This window comes from Phalangium opilio, unplaced genomic scaffold (assembly GCF_054372755.1).
Source record: "Phalangium opilio isolate 3A_F unplaced genomic scaffold, DU_Popi_V2 ptg000204l_1, whole genome shotgun sequence".
NCBI classification, from domain to species: domain Eukaryota; kingdom Metazoa; phylum Arthropoda; class Arachnida; order Opiliones; family Phalangiidae; genus Phalangium; species Phalangium opilio.
The window spans coordinates 239,271-256,942 of record NW_028324215.1 but is presented as its reverse complement, the minus strand read 5'-3'; the positions used below and the strand labels follow the sequence as shown (position 1 = coordinate 256,942).

Here is a 17,672-nt window from a genome sequence, read left to right as displayed (position 1 = left end):
GAACAGTGTCTTAATACACAAAGAAAATTTTCCAATAAATTTAGCAACGCTGATGGCAGAATTTCCCGAGAAAATTTGCTCCTTTAAAAGGGTTGTTTACGAAAATGTAACATATCGAATCGGATGTTTTCTAATTGTGAACTACCATGATAATTTAGTAACAGAGTTTTTGAAATTGGAATATATATTTGCTGTGAACGGGGACGTGTTTCTTGCGGGTTCAGTATTTAAACCTATTCGATTTGAGCCACATTTACACGCTTATGAAATACCACCTCAACCGACTGGTCAATGGTACCTTTTAAGAGCGGGAGAAGAGAAGTATTACGAATTGCTAGATGGTTATAGTATTCATCAAAAGAGCTTAGTCGTTGTGAAATGTAAATTTTTAGAAACAATTTAAGCCTAGTATGTTTTAAAAATAAATTTTTTGAAATCGATTTCTTAAAATTGAAAATATGTTTTACAATACTCGTGTTCAGTTGGATTTGATTGTGACTACTTTCTTTCCTATGAGATTCAACGTTGAGTACTCATCCGCCTTAGGTTTCCCTATTATATCAAAAACGACTGAACACCCCTTTTTCTTGCCCAGTGGCTGCTCCTATATATTGGTGCGCAAACACTATAGGTTGAAGTATATGGGACTCTTTCCGTTTGGATATTTTGAAACTTGCCTATTTGAACTTTATTCTTTTTTACGCCCCCTTAGGGCCAGGGAATTCCACACTATACTCGTGTAAAGTCGGACTTGTGTGTGACTACTTTCTTTTCTATGAGATTTAACATTGTGTATACATCCTCCTTAGCTTTCCATATTAAATCAAGTCCGACTGAACACAAATATAAAGGATTACCCTGAATTGTTTAGCCAAGCTGGTTTTTACTGTAGATGCTACAAAACACATTGAGTTCGAACTAGTTATAAGCATGCTATACAAAACCTCGAGCCTCAAGGTCAAGCCTCTTCTAAAAAAAAAACAGGTACGGAAAGGGTTTCTTGGTGGTTAAATTTCTTAGCTTGGGGCCCCACCTAACGGAAGGTTTCAGAAACAAAATAATCCTATTTATCTTTGCGTGTTAAACTTGAATTTGGAATGACTAAAAATCAGACCGAAGCTGCCATATTTTTGATCGCTAAAGAATATTTAGAGATCCAAATTACATTTAAATATCCTATAATATACCCACCCCATCTACAAAAGACATCAATAATTAGTTTGCAACGTATTACGTGTATATTTAAATCACGAGGGTGGAAAATATGGTAAAACACCTAAATGCTCACTGAGGCAAGTGTGATAATAACTTTTATTATACTGTACGTTATAAATTGCATTCCCTATATTTTGTCTAAATTGATTGAATTAAACCTTAAAAGGTTTAATTTAAAACCTTAAAAGGTTTAATTTGAAACCTTTCTGGAGCAGATTCCCTGTAGTACTATATATAAACCCATAAGAGTTTGAAAAAAAAATTCGAAACCATTAGGGGTTAGGATTCTTAGTGTAAACTCTTACTAAACCGGTTTGAGTCGTTTTTAAGACCATCTAGGGTTTTCGGAGATTTTATAAACCCTAAATAAACCCTTTTCAAACCCTTATTTTTAACAGTGTAGTGACGCAGGGTTAGGTGCCCTTCTATCCCAAATTCTCGATGATATTGAAGTCCCTATAGCTTATGCTAGTACTGGACTTAAAGATGCCGAAACTAGATACTCGACTAGCGAGAAAGAATGTTTAGCTATTTGTTGGGCAGTTAAAAAATTTAGACCCTTTTTAGAAGGTCAAAAGTTCACAGTTCTCACTGACCATCAAGCTTTGCAATGGCTGTTCAATATTAGGGAACAAAATTCTCGTCTAGTTAAATGGGCCATGTACCTTCAAACGTTTGACTTTAACATTAAACACAAGAAAGGAGTAGAGAATGTGGTAGCTGACGCTTTATCGAGAGCACCGATAAACGTCTTAAGCATTAATTTTAGCTCTTCCCCTTCCTCATCTACTAGTCTACAGGATCCAACTAGTAGTAATACAAGTTCAAATTCTACCGATGATAGTTCCTCAACCTCCTCTAGCGACTCTGTTGAAGGTCAAATACGTCCCCCAGGTCCTAGATCGTTATACTCAGTGTTTACATTGGAAGATGTAGAAAAATCCCAAAGACCCTTTTGCTTCCCCTATACTAAAGTCCTTACAAGAACTAGACCCAGTTAGGCATAAATTGTTTGAACTGAAAAATAATCTTCTTTATCGAAGACCTTATAGAAATCAACCTGAGAAAATATATTTACCACCTCGGTTAAGGTTAGAAGCCATGCGATTATTGCATGATCACCCTTTATCTGCTCATAGGGGCAAGGATAAAACCCAGAGCAAAGTAATTTATAGATATTGGTGGCCCACTATAGTAAGAGATGTTCAGTTTTACGTTAGAGGTTGTACATTATGCCAACAGTTTAAGGCTAGGAATAGAAAGAAGCCAGGGCTAATGCAACCCTCCGAATTGACAAGTCCTTGGGACCAAATTAGCGTCGACATAATGGGGCCTTTCCCTCAAAGTAGACACCATTACAAGTATTTAATAGTCTTCGTCGATTATATGACGAAGTTCGTGAAGATGATTCCACTTCCCTAGTAGCACAAAATCGCTGGCCCAGCAGGTACTGGCCACATACTGGCCCAGCAGTGTAGGCGCAGCAGCGGTACATCACTGGACATGTCCTACCTTGCCAGTGCCGGGTTTAGTGCTGGCGTTTTAATAAAAAGCCTAAAGCTTGCCAGCACAAAAATGACCACCTTTCTACCCTAAGGGCCGACACTTGTTCAAGTTAATACCGACACTTTACGCGCAACTTTACCGCCACTAGGCCATCTTATTTCCTATGCTTTTCCACCACTCACCCAATCCGTATTCTCACACTTCCCCACCATTGAATCACGCTAAATTTTCACAAAACCCATCATTCTCCCTCTGATTTTCCATCACTAGCCCATCCTTAATCCGATCGTTTTTCTTCACTTTACCATCATTCACCCATTTCACTTTCCTACTCTAACCCACCAATCACTCATCTCAAATTCCTACATTTGACCAACACCCTTTCTTACATTAAGCCTACACATATCCCTACATTTGGCCTACACATATCCATACATTTGGCCTACACATATCTATACATTTGCCTACACACATCCATATATTTGGCCTACACATATCCATACATTTGGCCTACACATATCTATACATTTGCCTACACACATCCATATATTTGGCCTACACACATCCATATATTTGGCCTACACATATCCATATATTTGGCCTACACATATCCATATATTTGGCCTACACATATCCATACATTTGGCCTACACATACCCATACATTTGGCCTACACATACCCATACATTTGGCCTACACATATCCATACATTTGGCCTACAGGCTACACATCCTTACAATAATTTTCATCTAAACTATTTTAACAATTATTTAAATTCAATTTCAACCTTATGGAAAGTTTACTTCGACAGATATGATTGACTTTTTGTACAATAACGCAAATTTTAACCAATGTTCAGCTTTATTTCAAAATATAAAAAATTCCCAAAAACATGAATAAATGATAGCTCAATCAGTTTCAGAAAATTGGTTATCAGTTCCACTTTCCAAAGCACAGGGTTTAGTTTTTGCTTCTTCAGCCCGTTTCCTTCGTTCTGCACGCCCACCTTTTCTGTCATAAGCTCCCCTGACATACTTCTTTACGGCTAATTCAGCCTCATATTCTTTAATACCTTTGAAATTTGATTGAATGGCCGCTGAAATAAAAAATATTTTATTAAGTTCCAAATTAGAAATTTTGTACCAAACAAATCTTACCAACAATAGCATTTTTAATATTTAATTCAGCGAAGGAGAATTTAGTTTCAGAGCCTACCCAGTTGAATTTCAAGATTAACTCATGAGCCAAAACTTTTACAAATAGTCTCTGACAACAGTTTTTTATTTTTTACCACCATAGGAAGCAAACATTTTAATCTGTTGTAATAGTTAAATTTTGATATATTTATAAAATGAACGCGAGAAAATAGAAATGTATTTAATGTAACCCTTACAGCTCTTTTCCGAATTGTTTCGTCCTCCAGTAGATTTTCTACCAACTTCAGTTCTTGGAGTGAAGTAAGAGGTAGTTTGGGAAATTCATCTATTTCAGTTATCTCTTGATTTGAGGCACCTGTACTTTCTTTGGAATTATTTATGAGAAAATTAACTTTTGTATTCAAATCACTCAGCATTAGAAGAACGGTTTTCTTGAATTTTTCATTACTTTCATCTGTTAATTAGAAATTTATAATTTTAAATTTGCTCTAATCTCGATTAATACTTTTATAAATAAAATTGGACGAATATTTATTAAATAAAGGGTTATTCCACAATCCACATGTTTCTGAGACCATACGTAAAACTAACCATATCTATTGGGGTATTTTCTAAACCTTTTGAAAGTGCCACTTGTAAAAGAGACTAAGTTTGTACATAGCAGAAGAAAGAGCTTAACAGTCATAAAAAACTATACCTTTTAAATTATCAGGATTTCTATGATACGCATTTCTATTAGCCACTGGTTCTGATGTTGACGCTGAAAGCAAAGTCATTAGGCTTGATCGCGAATCGAAATTACAGATTCTATTACCTAAATCATTGGCTGAATAGCTTGTGTTGACAAACACATCTGAAAGCGCAGTGTTTATATTTCGTCGTGGCGTTCCAGAATTAAGGCTGGTTAGAGGCGAATTCCACTCTTGAAGTGATTGCGAAATGGGCAGATTTTTCTTGGGTTTATCGTTCTTTGACGACAAATCTTTATTTCTGGAATCCTTTTCATAGTTTAATGGCAAAATTTCTTCACATTCGAGATCCCTTTTCTGTTTTAGCGGCGAAAATGATTTTAGGCTTTTGCGCTTGTGCGGTTTCTTTAATGAAGAACGGGCTTTAAAGCTACTTCAACCCCTTGGTAGCTTTGTCGGCGATATATTTGTGAAACTTTTACCACTTCTGATTTGTTTTTTAGGCGAGATAGTTTTTAGAGTATTAGGACGTATTTTGGATTTTGACGGCAAAGGTTCAAATAGTTTTCTTCGCTTAGATGAAATGGAGCTAGCGCGGGTTGTTTCGAGAGAAACGCGTTCAAAGTTGGTTGTTCCAGGGGACTTTCGTGTTGCAAGTGTTTTATCAGAAGAAAAAGATCCAGAGGTACTTTCATCTGAAGACTCAATTTCTTCTAAAAATTCATCAGAACCATGTTTAGAGTCTAATTTGTTGGAAAAATAACTATCATCACAGGCTTTGGTTGAAGAGTCACGTTTATCAGAGACTCTGACTTTAATTGAAGAGTCACATTTTTCAGAGACTCTGACTTTAATTGAAAGGTCATGTTTTTCAGAGACTCTGACTTTAATTGAAGAGTCATGTTTTTTGGAGACTTTGGTTGATGCGTCTCGTTCATCACAGTCGTTGGTTGGAGCGTCACGTTCATCAAAGTCTTTGGTTTGAGAGGAATAATCATCACAGTCTTTGGTTGGAGGCTCATGTTCATCACAGTCTTTGGTTTGAGGATTTCCTTTATGACAATCTTTGGTTGGAAGATCACGTTCATCACAGTCTTTCGTTTGAGGATCACGTTCATCACAGTCTTTCGTTTGAGGATCACGTTCAACAAAGTCATTGTTTGGCGAGTCACGTTCATGGCAGTTATTGGTTGGTGGGTCATGTTCATCACATTCTTTGGTGGACGATCCACGTTCATTAAAGTGTTTGGTTGAAGAGGCTGGATCATCACAGTCTTTGAATGAAGAGTCACGTTCAATATTTAACATTAGTATCAACTTCAAAAAATATTTTATGGAGTAATTACCTTTGTCATTGGTTTTAGCAATACTACCACATTTGCCACGGGAGTCGGTGGAAGAATCACCACAAGAATAATTACTAGTAAAAAACGGCTTTAGTGGTACACTGACCACCTTCATTCCCAAGTTTTGAAGATTTAGAACCCTTGCTCTTGAAGACTTTTAGATAATGACTTGTAGAGGAATTCCTAACTTGATCCTTCCTCACTTTTTTCAAAAAACAAAATTGTAAATGAGTTATAAATCAGAAATATAACGTAATTTTATTATGAGGTGCTAGTTTGTTATTTTCTGTTCTTCTCATATCATTCTTTAACGACTTTGCCATTTCAACTAAAACATTAAAACTATTAGTTTTTTCATAAAATCCTACCCATTTGGGATACTAAACTTTTGGGGTATTCGCATTTTTTTTGTTAACTTACTATTTTTCAATGGGATTGGAGGAGCCTTTGGAAAGACGATAGATTTTCGTCCTTTGATTGTTTGCGTTTTCTTTGCAGAAAGGTTTAATTCTTCATCTTCTGAATCAGATTTATTCAAAACGTCTACGGAGGATAGCTTTTTAATCCTTCGAATCTTGCCTCGCCCACATTCTGCTTCACTGGCTAAGTCGGAGGTCACCTCCGATTTCCTCAGATTCTCCCTCGCTTGACTATATGAATCTGCGGAAATTTTGTTTATTTATGTTGACAAACTGAATATGTTTTCAAATATTTAGTAACTTACTGCTCTTGTAGATTATTTTCCCCTCGTACAAACTCCAGTCTGAACTAGGTTTAGCTGAAGATGTGATCAGCTTAACAGTGTCGTGGTTGAACCTACCCGGGGGCCAGAAGCAGGATTTCTCGTTCGGGCACCAAGACAATGGTACAGCCTCAACTGTCCCTTCGGCAAAGCTTAATATTACATACATCTGGCCTAAAGTATAGAAACTAAAAAACAAAGGAGAACCAAATCCTATTGGTTTTTCTAGAATCCTCCAATAAAGAAAGTAAATGGTTAATGACGTCTCATTTGTTATCTCCCGTTTTAGCATTTATTTCTTTAAAAAAATAACTCTAAAGCAAAGAGTGGGTCCATAGTGGATCCCCTACAAGGTGACTATCCTCATGTACTCAAGTTTTGACTTAATTGGCGAAGGCAGATGGAATTTGTGGGCGGAATTTATAAGTGCACTTATAAATCTCGCCCACTTGCCTCGCCAAGCTAAGCCTGGAAATCAGGAGGAAAGTTACCTTGTAGGGGATTCATTGGATGCGCGATTTGCTTTAATGTGAAAATGATAGCCTGATATTTTAGTAGTAGTTTTTTCTAAACGGACTAAAGAAAAGCTGTTCCATCTTTCAGATTCAATCTGAGTTGCTACTCTTAATCCGTGAAAACTATGCATAATGAAGAATTGGAATAATCGTGACCAGGGAATTGTTGTCGTTAGAACTAAGGAAGCATTTTTGATCAAACACACTTAAGGGATAGGATTTAACAGATTTTGAGATTCTGGCAACAAACATGCCCAGGGCTGACGAAGATAGAGGATACGTAAAAATGTTATCGTAATATTTACATAAACTCCCAGCTAACATAATCTGTCCGATAGATATGTTTTATTTTTATTATTTCAGCAGTGGTTAATTTAACACAATTATCACCAGATCGAGCAGTTAAAATAAAGTTGGGGGTCTGTAACTTTTTAAAATACTGAGCATTCTTTGGTATATTGGGACTGTTGTCTTTAAATTGCTGTTTCAATACCACTATCTCTCGTTTGTTTAGCGAATAGTTTCTGACCCTCATTTAAACGTTTACACAACTGCTGAAGTGGTTTATTAGGCGATCGCAATTTTTTCTTTAAAAACTGTAAATGATTTTCAAATGGAAATACGCTAAAAGCATCTAATGGTCCATATCTTTTCACATCTGCAGCTAAATGTTTTAAACTATGAACGTTCAGACTAACAAATGTTTGACCATAAAAATCAGGACAAGAAGAAACATACGTTTCAAGCAGCTCGTCTGCATAATCAACTAGTGTTCTAGAAAAACAAGGCGAAGCTAAGATATAGATCGCACACTGAAGCAACCTAAAGTGGTCCATAACATCATTAGCCAAAATACCCTTACAAACAATTGGACCCGTGTATAGGAGAAACTGTCGAAACTCAGTTGCTTTCCAACGATCTACATGTTTCAGTGATCGAGGCTTCCTAGCAAACTCACTTGGAATATATCGGGTACATATGCTTAACCTTGATGATAACTGAGTTACTTGGCGACTACTTAGTCTGACTATGAACTTCCCTTTTATCCCAAGACCTTAGGAACCTCTTTACTACCCCTAAAGATACAAGATGCATATAATCTAATGGAAATTGGGCTACTAAATCCAGGTCTAGAATCTCGAGAGGAGAACGAGCACCTCTTAAATGGTGTTCTTCATTCTGTTGATTTCGGAAAGTGGTATTACTGCGCAGCGATACTGAGTCGTCCGTATCCTTTTCCAAAAAAACCATGTTATGGTCTAGCATATATCCTTGAATAGTGCATTTGTCGCAAGAATAATATCCAGTGTGACCCTTTGTATCTAAAATAAATGGTCCATCTAGATTGCATTTGATTGACCTTGACCCGTATAAAAACCCATTTTGACTGAGATCTGATAATTCTTGAATAAATGGATCTAGGTACTCAGGAAGGGAACCAGGTTTACTCTCACCGCAAAAACACCTACTGGAAAGACTTCTCCAACAATGCCCTTTGAAAAACTATAAACCCCCACCAGAATTGGCCAAAAAGTAATAGTTGAGCTTTCAAATAAAGGGATGCCATCAATATTGATGGCAAATGAAATATCCTCTGGATAGTCCTGATATTTTTCAAAGAAATTTCTCAAAAATACTTTTAACCCAACATGCCAGTACTCCCCGTTGGTCACTCTAGAAATCCCCGCAGTATGTCGAACAGTTTTCAAAAGTGTTCTGCAATCTTTTGGCAGTTCTGTATGATTATTGGCTCTAAGAGTTTTAAGCAAACTGTTAACTTTAACTGTGTCAACATTGTGCTCTATTATCCAATGCTTAAGATCTTGTGCAAGACACGCACCTTGATCCTCGGAACAATCAGAACTTGAATAATTATTACTATTGAGAAAGCTTTCACAGCTGTCATCAGAACTAGAAGAGATTGCAGATATATTACCCATATCCTCGTTACTAAGAATATCAGTATGTCTATTATTATCAATCTTTGTGCCATCATTTAAATGGATTTCTAAACCTGTGTTTTCAAAATTATCTTGACAATTAGCTTGGGGCTCAATTGATACTCTATGGTTTACATTTTTTAGATACCTGGCTCTTTTTCTTCTCATTTGTCGTTTGCTCAAACCAATAGTGTTTTCCATAATAATAATTTAATATATTAATTCCACAAGCTCAGATATGCTAAGAATTTTAAACTAATACTATCCGAATGTTTTAAATAAGTAAAATTCACGTGTTCTAAAACAGCGCTTACAAAATCAAAAGTTAGATATAAAAAAATTCTCAAGACTTATCTTATATGTCGTACTATTTTTATCCACTCCGACGATTAAACATGCGTTAAATATCAAATACCTTTAATGATATATTTTATGTTCACCAGCTGAATCACTTGTCTTTCAGAAGTTATTTCGTAAAGTCGTAAGCCTTGGCTAGACATCCAATTTTAATTAAGTCACAGACTCACAGTACCTTAAAATAAAAAAAATGGTGAATATTTATTCAGAGTAAATGCAATGACACTTAAACATTATATATAATTAATGGCAAAATATAAGAATACTACCTGCTCCTATTTTTTTTCCGATGTAGTTTGATATGAGAAAAAATATGGTGTTAAAATTTTTCGGCGCAAATAAAGAGAAGTCTAAAAAAATCGATTTTTAGGATCGCAGTTTCAAAAATAGGAACCTTACCTAACCTAACCTAATCTAACGTAGACAACGAAATAAATGAGATTTAAGGCAATTTAAACAAAATTTATTAAGTAAAACCAAAGAATTGACGAGAAAAATGCTTTTTTGTATTGATGAGAATTTTTTTTTTAATTTAAATTAAAAGTGGAGGTTGAAAAGTTACTCCTTTGGAGCTGGGCCTGCAGCTTCTTCATCTTCGGATGGCTTTGAGGGATCGTATAAAAGGGAAGTGGCCTCCAAAAACGCCAAAAAGGCATTTTTTTTCTCTACGCGCCCACATCCGGAACATGTACATTGCAAAATAGCCAAAGTAAAAGTGTTTCCTTCGCCCTCCTCTTGGCATTGAGGCTTTTGCATGCGCCCAAGCGCCTTCAATTTTATTCGTGTGTACGCCGGACACTGGATCTTTGAAGTTTTTCGAATGGTTCACTGTGTAGTGCTGGAATCCTTCCTGGTCCAATTTATCGTAGATTTCCAACAATCCGTGTGGATTGTAGTACCAGGAAGGATCCAGTTCTTCAGTATCGGAACCAGTGTCGCGGCGTCTCTTTTTTCCACTGGCACCATAAAACATTTGCCAGATTCCCTCTCTACTCCTCCTAGGACCCACTGTCCCTCCACTCTTTTCCCTCTATTGTACTTCCTTTTTCCAAATTTGGATTCATCTACTTCCACTGTTTTCCCAACACCACTAATCACTTCGTTCCGGCGAAAGACCGCGTCATACGCGACTTCTCGACAAAAATTTTGCCAGTCCACAAGACTCTTTGTCGAGACGTAAAGTTCTCGGGACACATACGTCTGCGGGCTGACGTTGTACACATAGTAATGCGCGATTAAAAGAATTTCTCTAAAATTTAACTTTGATTTCTCAAAGAAAGAGCTTTTCCTTATCGTTATCTCGGAGTTGCGCACCTTTTTCTCCTTTTTTTCAACTTTTCTTTTTCTTTGGCATCGCCAAACATGTTCATCGATTCTATTTTCCCTAACGGAAAATACCATGGGTTCATTGCAAACGCTGCACATTCGTGAATTAGCGATTATTTTTTTTAACCACTGTATAACATCCGTTTTCTTTTTACACATATCGTGTATTTCAAAAGCAGTTATAAGGTCTGCTTCGGGCACCAAAACTTCTTCCTCCGAAGATGAAGATGTCTCCGAAGAACTCGACATTTTTTTTTAAATTGAAATATTTTTGTAAATTTATGTCTGACTGTGCGCCCGAAATTTAGAGGAGAAACTAATGTTTCAGAAATGTTCTTAACATTTTAGAGGCGTAATTAACACCAATGTGTGAAAAAAACAGGAAACAGGTAAAAAGATAAGGCAAAAGAAAAAGAGAAACTGAAAACACCTGATAATTTCTTGAAAAGGAGGGTGCATATGGTTTTCTTGGTCGAAAACCATTTTGACACAAATGTGTGAAAAAAAGACAGGAAACAGGTAAAACGATAAGGCAAAAGAAAAAGAGAAACTAATAACACCTGAAAATTTCTGGAAAAGGTGGATAGCATATGGTTTTCTTAGTTTAAAACCATTTTCACATGTATTTGTGAATTCCTTCTCCAAGAAAACCATTTGCCCTCAAGTGGAAATAAACAAAAAACGAAATTAAAATTTCACTTAAATTCTTTTATTTTTACAATTACTCCAACAATTTCACAATATTTTAACTGAAATGCATAGAAATTAGCCAAATTAATATAATTCAACATAATAATGAAATAAAATTTTTAGTTATCTTCGACTGGGTTTGATCCCACAACCATGGACTTACCAATCCAATCGCCGAAACCACTGCGCCACCGGATCGCTGAGACCTTACATGTTTGAAGCTATATTTATATTTAATATTTTGTGACGCGTGCGCATGGGCTTTTCATCCTTTAAAGGCTCCCGGCTACCCTCCATCGGCTATTGCGGTGCCTACGGCACCGCTATCTAATATTATTAATTACTTATATTAATTATCGTTCGCGCTCATTTCAATGGTGCCTAAGGATTAGAGGGAGACGTAAGCTTTATTTTGGTATAAATATTTACCTTTTAAAGATCAGTTGAGAAAAGGGCCGGCGAGTTCCACTTGCACACGTGACACGACGAAGCGTTAAAAATTTAAAATAACGGCTAACCGTCCACTACCGTAATGCCGCAAATAAGACCCTTATATCAGCGCGCGAAGAAACTTAAACCACGAGACTCGATGCTCAAAATTCTTCATCCGAAAGCCGAAACACGCGTCAAGCTTCGCCTGTTGCTATGGAAGTTTCCGAAGTTTCCTCCAGAGAGAAAACTTACTCGTCTGGTTAAAACTTTCCTTGACGTCATAAGTCACGTGCACTCTCACCTAGAAAAACTACAGTCGACCAGGAGGGGGTGGCGAGTAACTTAAAAAAGCACGAGGTGTCGGCCACTGAAAACTGTAACCAAAGTGATATTCAATTTTAAAATTATTTAGAGTATCTTAATTTCCAAAATTATCGCATTTATTCAAATTAGTACTTAAGTGCTTCGTTCGCTCTTGTTCGTTTTTTAAATTTGGGTTATATTAAACTTTTACCACTTTTCACAAGAATGATTTCGAGTTAGTGTCCGACAATTAAACAAACATTTCTTTGGTTTTCGCTCGGGGAGGTTTATAGCTTGGGAGTTGGGACAGTGTTAGTCGACAATAAAAAAACGGCAGTTTTTCAATTGCCGCCTTCGCTTTTGCTGTCATGATTTCAGTGAACGAACCTTCGGAAATAAAAGAGAATAAACCTATACAAATCAAATAATTAGCGAAAATCATCTTTTCTATTATATTGCGGAATATTGTTAGTTAGCGTTTTGGGCTTAGGCTAGTGTGAAAATCGTTTTTCTAAACATACTAGAACTGATTAAATCGTTTTTCTCGTTTGATTCCTATAATAAGGCCAATTTAACTAAAACTTATACTGATTTTAGCGTAATTTGAGGAAAGAAATCGATTTCTGATATGGAAATTAAGGATAATTATAAACGGTGGAAAAATACGATCGTACGCTTTTAAAAACATCATTTTTGGATTCCCCACCGTAAAATTAATTAGGTAAAATAAATTTCTTGTCAAATTACGTTAATTTAAAGCCGTAATTAAATCAAAACTGAAAAATAAATTTGAAAAATATCATGCTTTAAAACTCATTGAAAGTGTACGATAGCAACAAGACAGAGATGTTTTGGAATTTGAGCTAAAACTTGGCGTTTTTCAAAGTTTGATTTTGTATATTCTCATTTTTGCTCTAATTAGCTTCTTTGCTTAACATATTAAAGATAAATGGGATGATTTGGACCTCGAGATTCCGAATATGTAACTGTAAATTCTCTCACCTTAACCGTTAGTTATGAAATTAAATGCGGGACCCCCGTCGGAATTTTAGTATTTTTTGTCTTTCCAACTTCAAATAATCGTTAAAACATAAATTAATTTTATTTTGTGTAATATATTCTGACGTATTACAGTGTTCCTTGTTCATTGGACCTTCTCCGACGTTTTTACGGTTGATTAGTTACTTAATTTAATCCGAGATAACCAGTCATACGCTTCGTAAATCAAGGTTTAAATTAAGTAACTAATCAACCGTTATTCGTATAAACGTCGGAGTAGGTTCAATGAACACAGAACACTGTAATACCTGAGAATATATTATACAAAATTAAATTAATTAATGTTTTAACGTTTATTTGAAGTTGGAAAGACACAAAAGCCTAATATTCCGATGGAGGGGTCCCGCATTTAACATCATAACTAACTAACGGTTAAGGTGAGAGAATTGGCTGTTTCATATTCGGAATCTCGAGGTCCAAATCATCCCATTTATCTTTAATATGTTAAGCAAAGAAGCCAATTAGAGCCTGCAAAAAAAATATACAAAATCTAGCTTGGAAAAATGCTACGTTTTTCCTCAAATTCCAAAACATCTATGTCTTGTTGCTATCGTACATTTTCAATGCGTTTTAAAGCATGATATTTTTCAAATTTATTTTTCAGTTTTGATTTAATTACGGCTTTAAATTTACGTAATTTGACAAGACATTTTTCTACCTAGTTAATTTTATGGTGGGGAATGAAAAAATGATGTTTTTAAAAGCGTACGATCATATTTAATTATACTTAATTTACATATCAGAAATCGATTTTTTTTTCTCAAATTACGCTAAAATCGGTATACGTTTTATTTAAATTGGCCTTATTATAGGAATTAAACGAGAAAAACGATTTAATCAGTTCTAGTATGTTTAGAAAAACGATTTTCACACTAGCCTAAGCCCAAAACGCTAACTAATAATATTCCGCAATAAAATATCCGATAAAAATAATAGAAATGATGATTTTGCTAATTATTTGATTTGTATAGGTTTATTCTCTTTTATTTCCGAAGGTTCGTTCACTGATATCATGACAGCAAAAGCGAAGGCGGCAATTGAAAAAACTGCCGTTTTTTTACTGTCGACTAACACTGTCTTAAGCTATAAACCTCCCCGAGCGAAAACCAAAGAAATTTTTGTTAAAATGTCGGACACTAACTCGAAATCATTCTTGTGAAAAGTGGTAAAAGTTTAATATAACCCAAATTTAAAAAACGAACAAGAGCGAACGAAGCACTTAAGTACTAATTTGAATAAATGCGATAATTTTGGAAATTAAGATACTCTAAATAATTTTAAAATTGAATATCACTTTGGTTACAGTTTTCAGTGGCCGACACCTCGTGCTTTTTTAAGTTACTCGCCACCCCCTCCTGGTCGACTGCAGTTTTTTTAGGTGAGAGTGCACGTGACTTATGACGTCAAGGAAAGTTTTCTCTCTGAAAGAAATTTTTGTTGAAGTGTCGGATACTAACTCAAAATCATTCTTGTGAAAAGTGATAAAAGTTTATTATAACCCAAAATTAAAAAACGAACAAGAGCAAACGAAGCATTTAACTACTAATTTAAATAAAATACGATAATTTTTGAAATTAAGATACTCAAAATAATTTTAAAATTGAATATCACTTTGGTTATAATTTTAAGTGGCCGACACTTCGTGGAGTTCAAAATACTACACTGGGGAAGGGGATGAAACAGAATTACATATGTGCTTATTCATTTTAACCCACCCCCTCCGTCAGCGCAGTCAAAATGAACGGGGAGGGACGAAACAATATTAAATGCATCTCACTCGCGGCTGGTTTGCCAACACAATACCAGCAGATGACCAACTTTATTTATCCTAATTCCAAATATTCATCTACATTTCAACAAAATTATGTATGTCGTTCATAATTTAAAAGCATTATTGTTTTAAAAGCGTTGTGAAGTAACAGCACGAAATTAAGCACAGAAGCGAAGTAAAAATTGATCTGTAAGTCGGCTTATTGCTGGGGTATGTAAGGGGCTGCCAACATCATTCTCGTATGTATACCAGCTAAAAACCCAAACTCAAGATACCTTTAAATTTATACAATTTAAAAATTATGGAAGCCTACAAATTAGTCGATTTATCATTTATAAGACATTTTCAGGCTTTATAAAGTGTTCCTGGTTATATAAAAAAGGTGAAAAAATATAGATGCAGGGAATCTGTCGGGTTTGTACTGGCAAAATGCATAAATGGTCTGTAAGTCGGCTTATTGCTGGGGTGTGTAGGGGATTGCCTACATCATTCCTGTCAGTTCACCAGCTATAAACCAAATTTGAAGATATCTTCGTATTTATACTCAATTAAAAGTTATGTAATCTTTTCAATTAGTTGTTTTAGCAACTAGAAGATATTATCAGGCTATAATAAGTGCCCCGGGTTATAGAAAAAGGATAAAAAATATAGTTGCCGGGAATGTGTCGGGTTTGTACTGGCAAAATTTGCATTTATGATGGGTCGCGATAATTTGCCAGCACAATGCCAGCCTCAGCAGTATCCCAACTCGCCCAGTTAATAGCCCACACCTAACGGACAGGAGTGTGCTACTAGGGTTTGCCTGCCACTGGATCGCCATTACCCATTTTCTCTGCCACTGGATCGCCAGTAGCCATCTTGCCTGCCACTGGATCGCCAACACCCATTTTGCCTGCCCCTGGATCTCCAACACCCTTTTTGCCTGCCACTGGATCGCCAACACCCATTTTGCCTGCCCCTGGATCTCCAACACCCTTTTTGCCTGCCACCGCATCGCCAGCACCCATTTTGCCTGCCACCGCATCACCAGGCCCCATTTTACCTGCCACCGGATCGCCAACACCCATTTCGCCTTCCACCGGATCGCCAGCATCTTCTTCGCCTGCCACCGGATCGCCAGCACCCATTTTGCCTGTCACCGGATCGCTAACATCTTCCGCCTGCCACCGGATCGCCAGCACCCATTTTGCCTGCCACCAGATCGCCAACACCCATTTTGTCTGCCACCGCAGCGCCAGCACCCATTTTGCCTGCCACCGGACCGCCAACACCTTTGCCTGCCACCGGACCGCCAGTACCCATTTTGCCTGCCACCGCATCGCCAACACCCATTTCGCCTGCCAGGGCATCGCCAACAACCATTTTGCCTGCCACCGGACCGCCAACACCTTTGCCTGCCACCGGACCGCCAGTACCCATTTTGCCTGCCACCGCATCGCCAACACCCATTTCGCCTGCCAGGGCATCGCCAACAACCATTTTGCCTGCCACTGGATCGCCAACAATCATTTTGCCTGCCACTGGATCGCCAACACTCATTTTGCCTGCCACTGGATCGCCATTACCCATTTTACCTGCCACCGGATCGCCAACACCCATTTCGCCTGCCACCGGATCGCCAGCACCCATTTTGCCTGCCACCGGATCGCCATTACCCATTTTGCCTGCCACCGGATCACCAGCACCCATTTCGCCTGCCACCGGATAGCCAGCACCCATTTTGCCTGCCACCGGATCGCCAACACTCATTTTGCCTGCCACCCGATCACCAACATCTTCGCCTGCCACCGCATCACCAGGCCCCATTTTAGTTGCCACCGAATCGCCAACACCCATTTTAACTGCCACCGGATCGCCAACACCCATTTTAACTGCCACCGGATCACCAACACCCATTTCGCCTGCCACCGGAGAGCCAGCACCCATTTCGCCTGCCACCGGATCGCCAGCACCCATTTCGCCTGCCACCGGATCGCCAGCACCCATTTTGCCTGTCACCGGATCGCCAACATCTACGCCTGTCACCGGTTCGCTAACATCTCCGGCCTGCCATCGAATCGCCAGCACCCATTTTGCCTGCCACCGGATCGCCAGCACCCATTTTGCCTGCCACCGGACCGCCAACACCTTCTCCTTCCACCGGATCGCCAGCACTCATTTTACCTGTCACCGGATCGCTAACATCTTCCGCCTGCCATCGAATCGCCAGCACCCATTTTGCCTGCCACCGGATCGCCAGCACCCATTTTGCCTGCCACCGGATCGCCAGCACCCATTTTGCCTGCCACCGGATCGCCAGCACCCATTTTGCCTGCCACCGGACCGCCAACACCTCCTCCCACCAGACCGCCAGCACCCATTTTCCTGGAACCGGATCGCCAGCACCCATTTTGCCTGCCACAGGATCGCCAACATCTTCGCCTGCCACCGCATCACCAGGCCCCATTTTGCCTGCCACCGAATTGCCAGCACCCATTTTGCCTGCCACCAAATTGCCAGCACCCATTTTGCCTGCCACCGGAGAGCCAGCACCCATTTCGCCTGCCACCGGATAGCCAGCACCCACTTCGCCTGCTATCGGACCGCCAACACCTTCTTTGCCTGCCACCGGACCGCCAGCACCC

General features: G+C 38.2%; 2 protein-coding genes across 7 annotated transcripts; both read right to left on the bottom strand.

The window, feature by feature from the left end:
• Nucleotides 1–5,001: 5,001 nt before the first annotated feature.
• On the bottom strand, nucleotides 5,002–6,475 carry LOC149621424 (uncharacterized). Its single transcript, XM_089853721.1, has 3 exons — nucleotides 6,334–6,475; nucleotides 5,914–6,115; nucleotides 5,002–5,841 (listed from the first exon to the last, which is right to left on the bottom strand). The coding sequence occupies exons 2-3, from the start codon at nucleotides 6,026–6,028 to the stop codon at nucleotides 5,003–5,005; spliced, it is 954 nt and encodes a 317-aa protein (XP_089709847.1). The 5' UTR covers nucleotides 6,029–6,115; nucleotides 6,334–6,475; the 3' UTR covers nucleotide 5,002.
• On the bottom strand, nucleotides 6,125–12,173 carry LOC149621423 (uncharacterized). Of its 6 annotated transcripts, none has more exons than XM_089853728.1 (4): nucleotides 11,913–12,164; nucleotides 9,737–11,810; nucleotides 6,638–9,642; nucleotides 6,125–6,573 (listed from the first exon to the last, which is right to left on the bottom strand). In XM_089853728.1, the coding sequence occupies exons 3-4, from the start codon at nucleotides 6,945–6,947 to the stop codon at nucleotides 6,278–6,280; spliced, it is 606 nt and encodes a 201-aa protein (XP_089709854.1). In that variant the 5' UTR covers nucleotides 6,948–9,642; nucleotides 9,737–11,810; nucleotides 11,913–12,164; the 3' UTR covers nucleotides 6,125–6,277. The 6 variants fall into 6 exon arrangements, 4 of the variants coding, with proteins under 4 accessions (XP_089709854.1, XP_089709852.1, XP_089709853.1 ...); XR_016375085.1 differs by lacking the exon at nucleotides 6,125–6,573 and having other exon boundaries at nucleotides 6,706–9,642; nucleotides 9,737–11,542; nucleotides 11,647–11,810; nucleotides 11,913–12,173; XR_016375084.1 differs by lacking the exon at nucleotides 6,125–6,573 and having other exon boundaries at nucleotides 6,706–9,642; nucleotides 11,913–12,173.
• Between the last annotated feature and the right edge of the window lie 5,499 nt (nucleotides 12,174–17,672).

Excerpts from the sequence above, each read along its gene's own strand:
- LOC149621424 (XM_089853721.1), bottom strand. The coding sequence starts at position 6,028 with ATGAAGGTGGTCAGTGTACCACTAAAGCCGTTTTTTACTAGTAATTAT. Across the intron at positions 5,842-5,913 it reads TGCTAAAACCAATGACAAAG|ACTGTGATGATCCAGCCTCT; the intron begins GTAATTACTCCA and ends CTTCATTCAAAG.
- LOC149621423 (XM_089853725.1), bottom strand. The coding sequence starts at position 11,042 with ATGTCGAGTTCTTCGGAGACATCTTCATCTTCGGAGGAAGAAGTTTTG.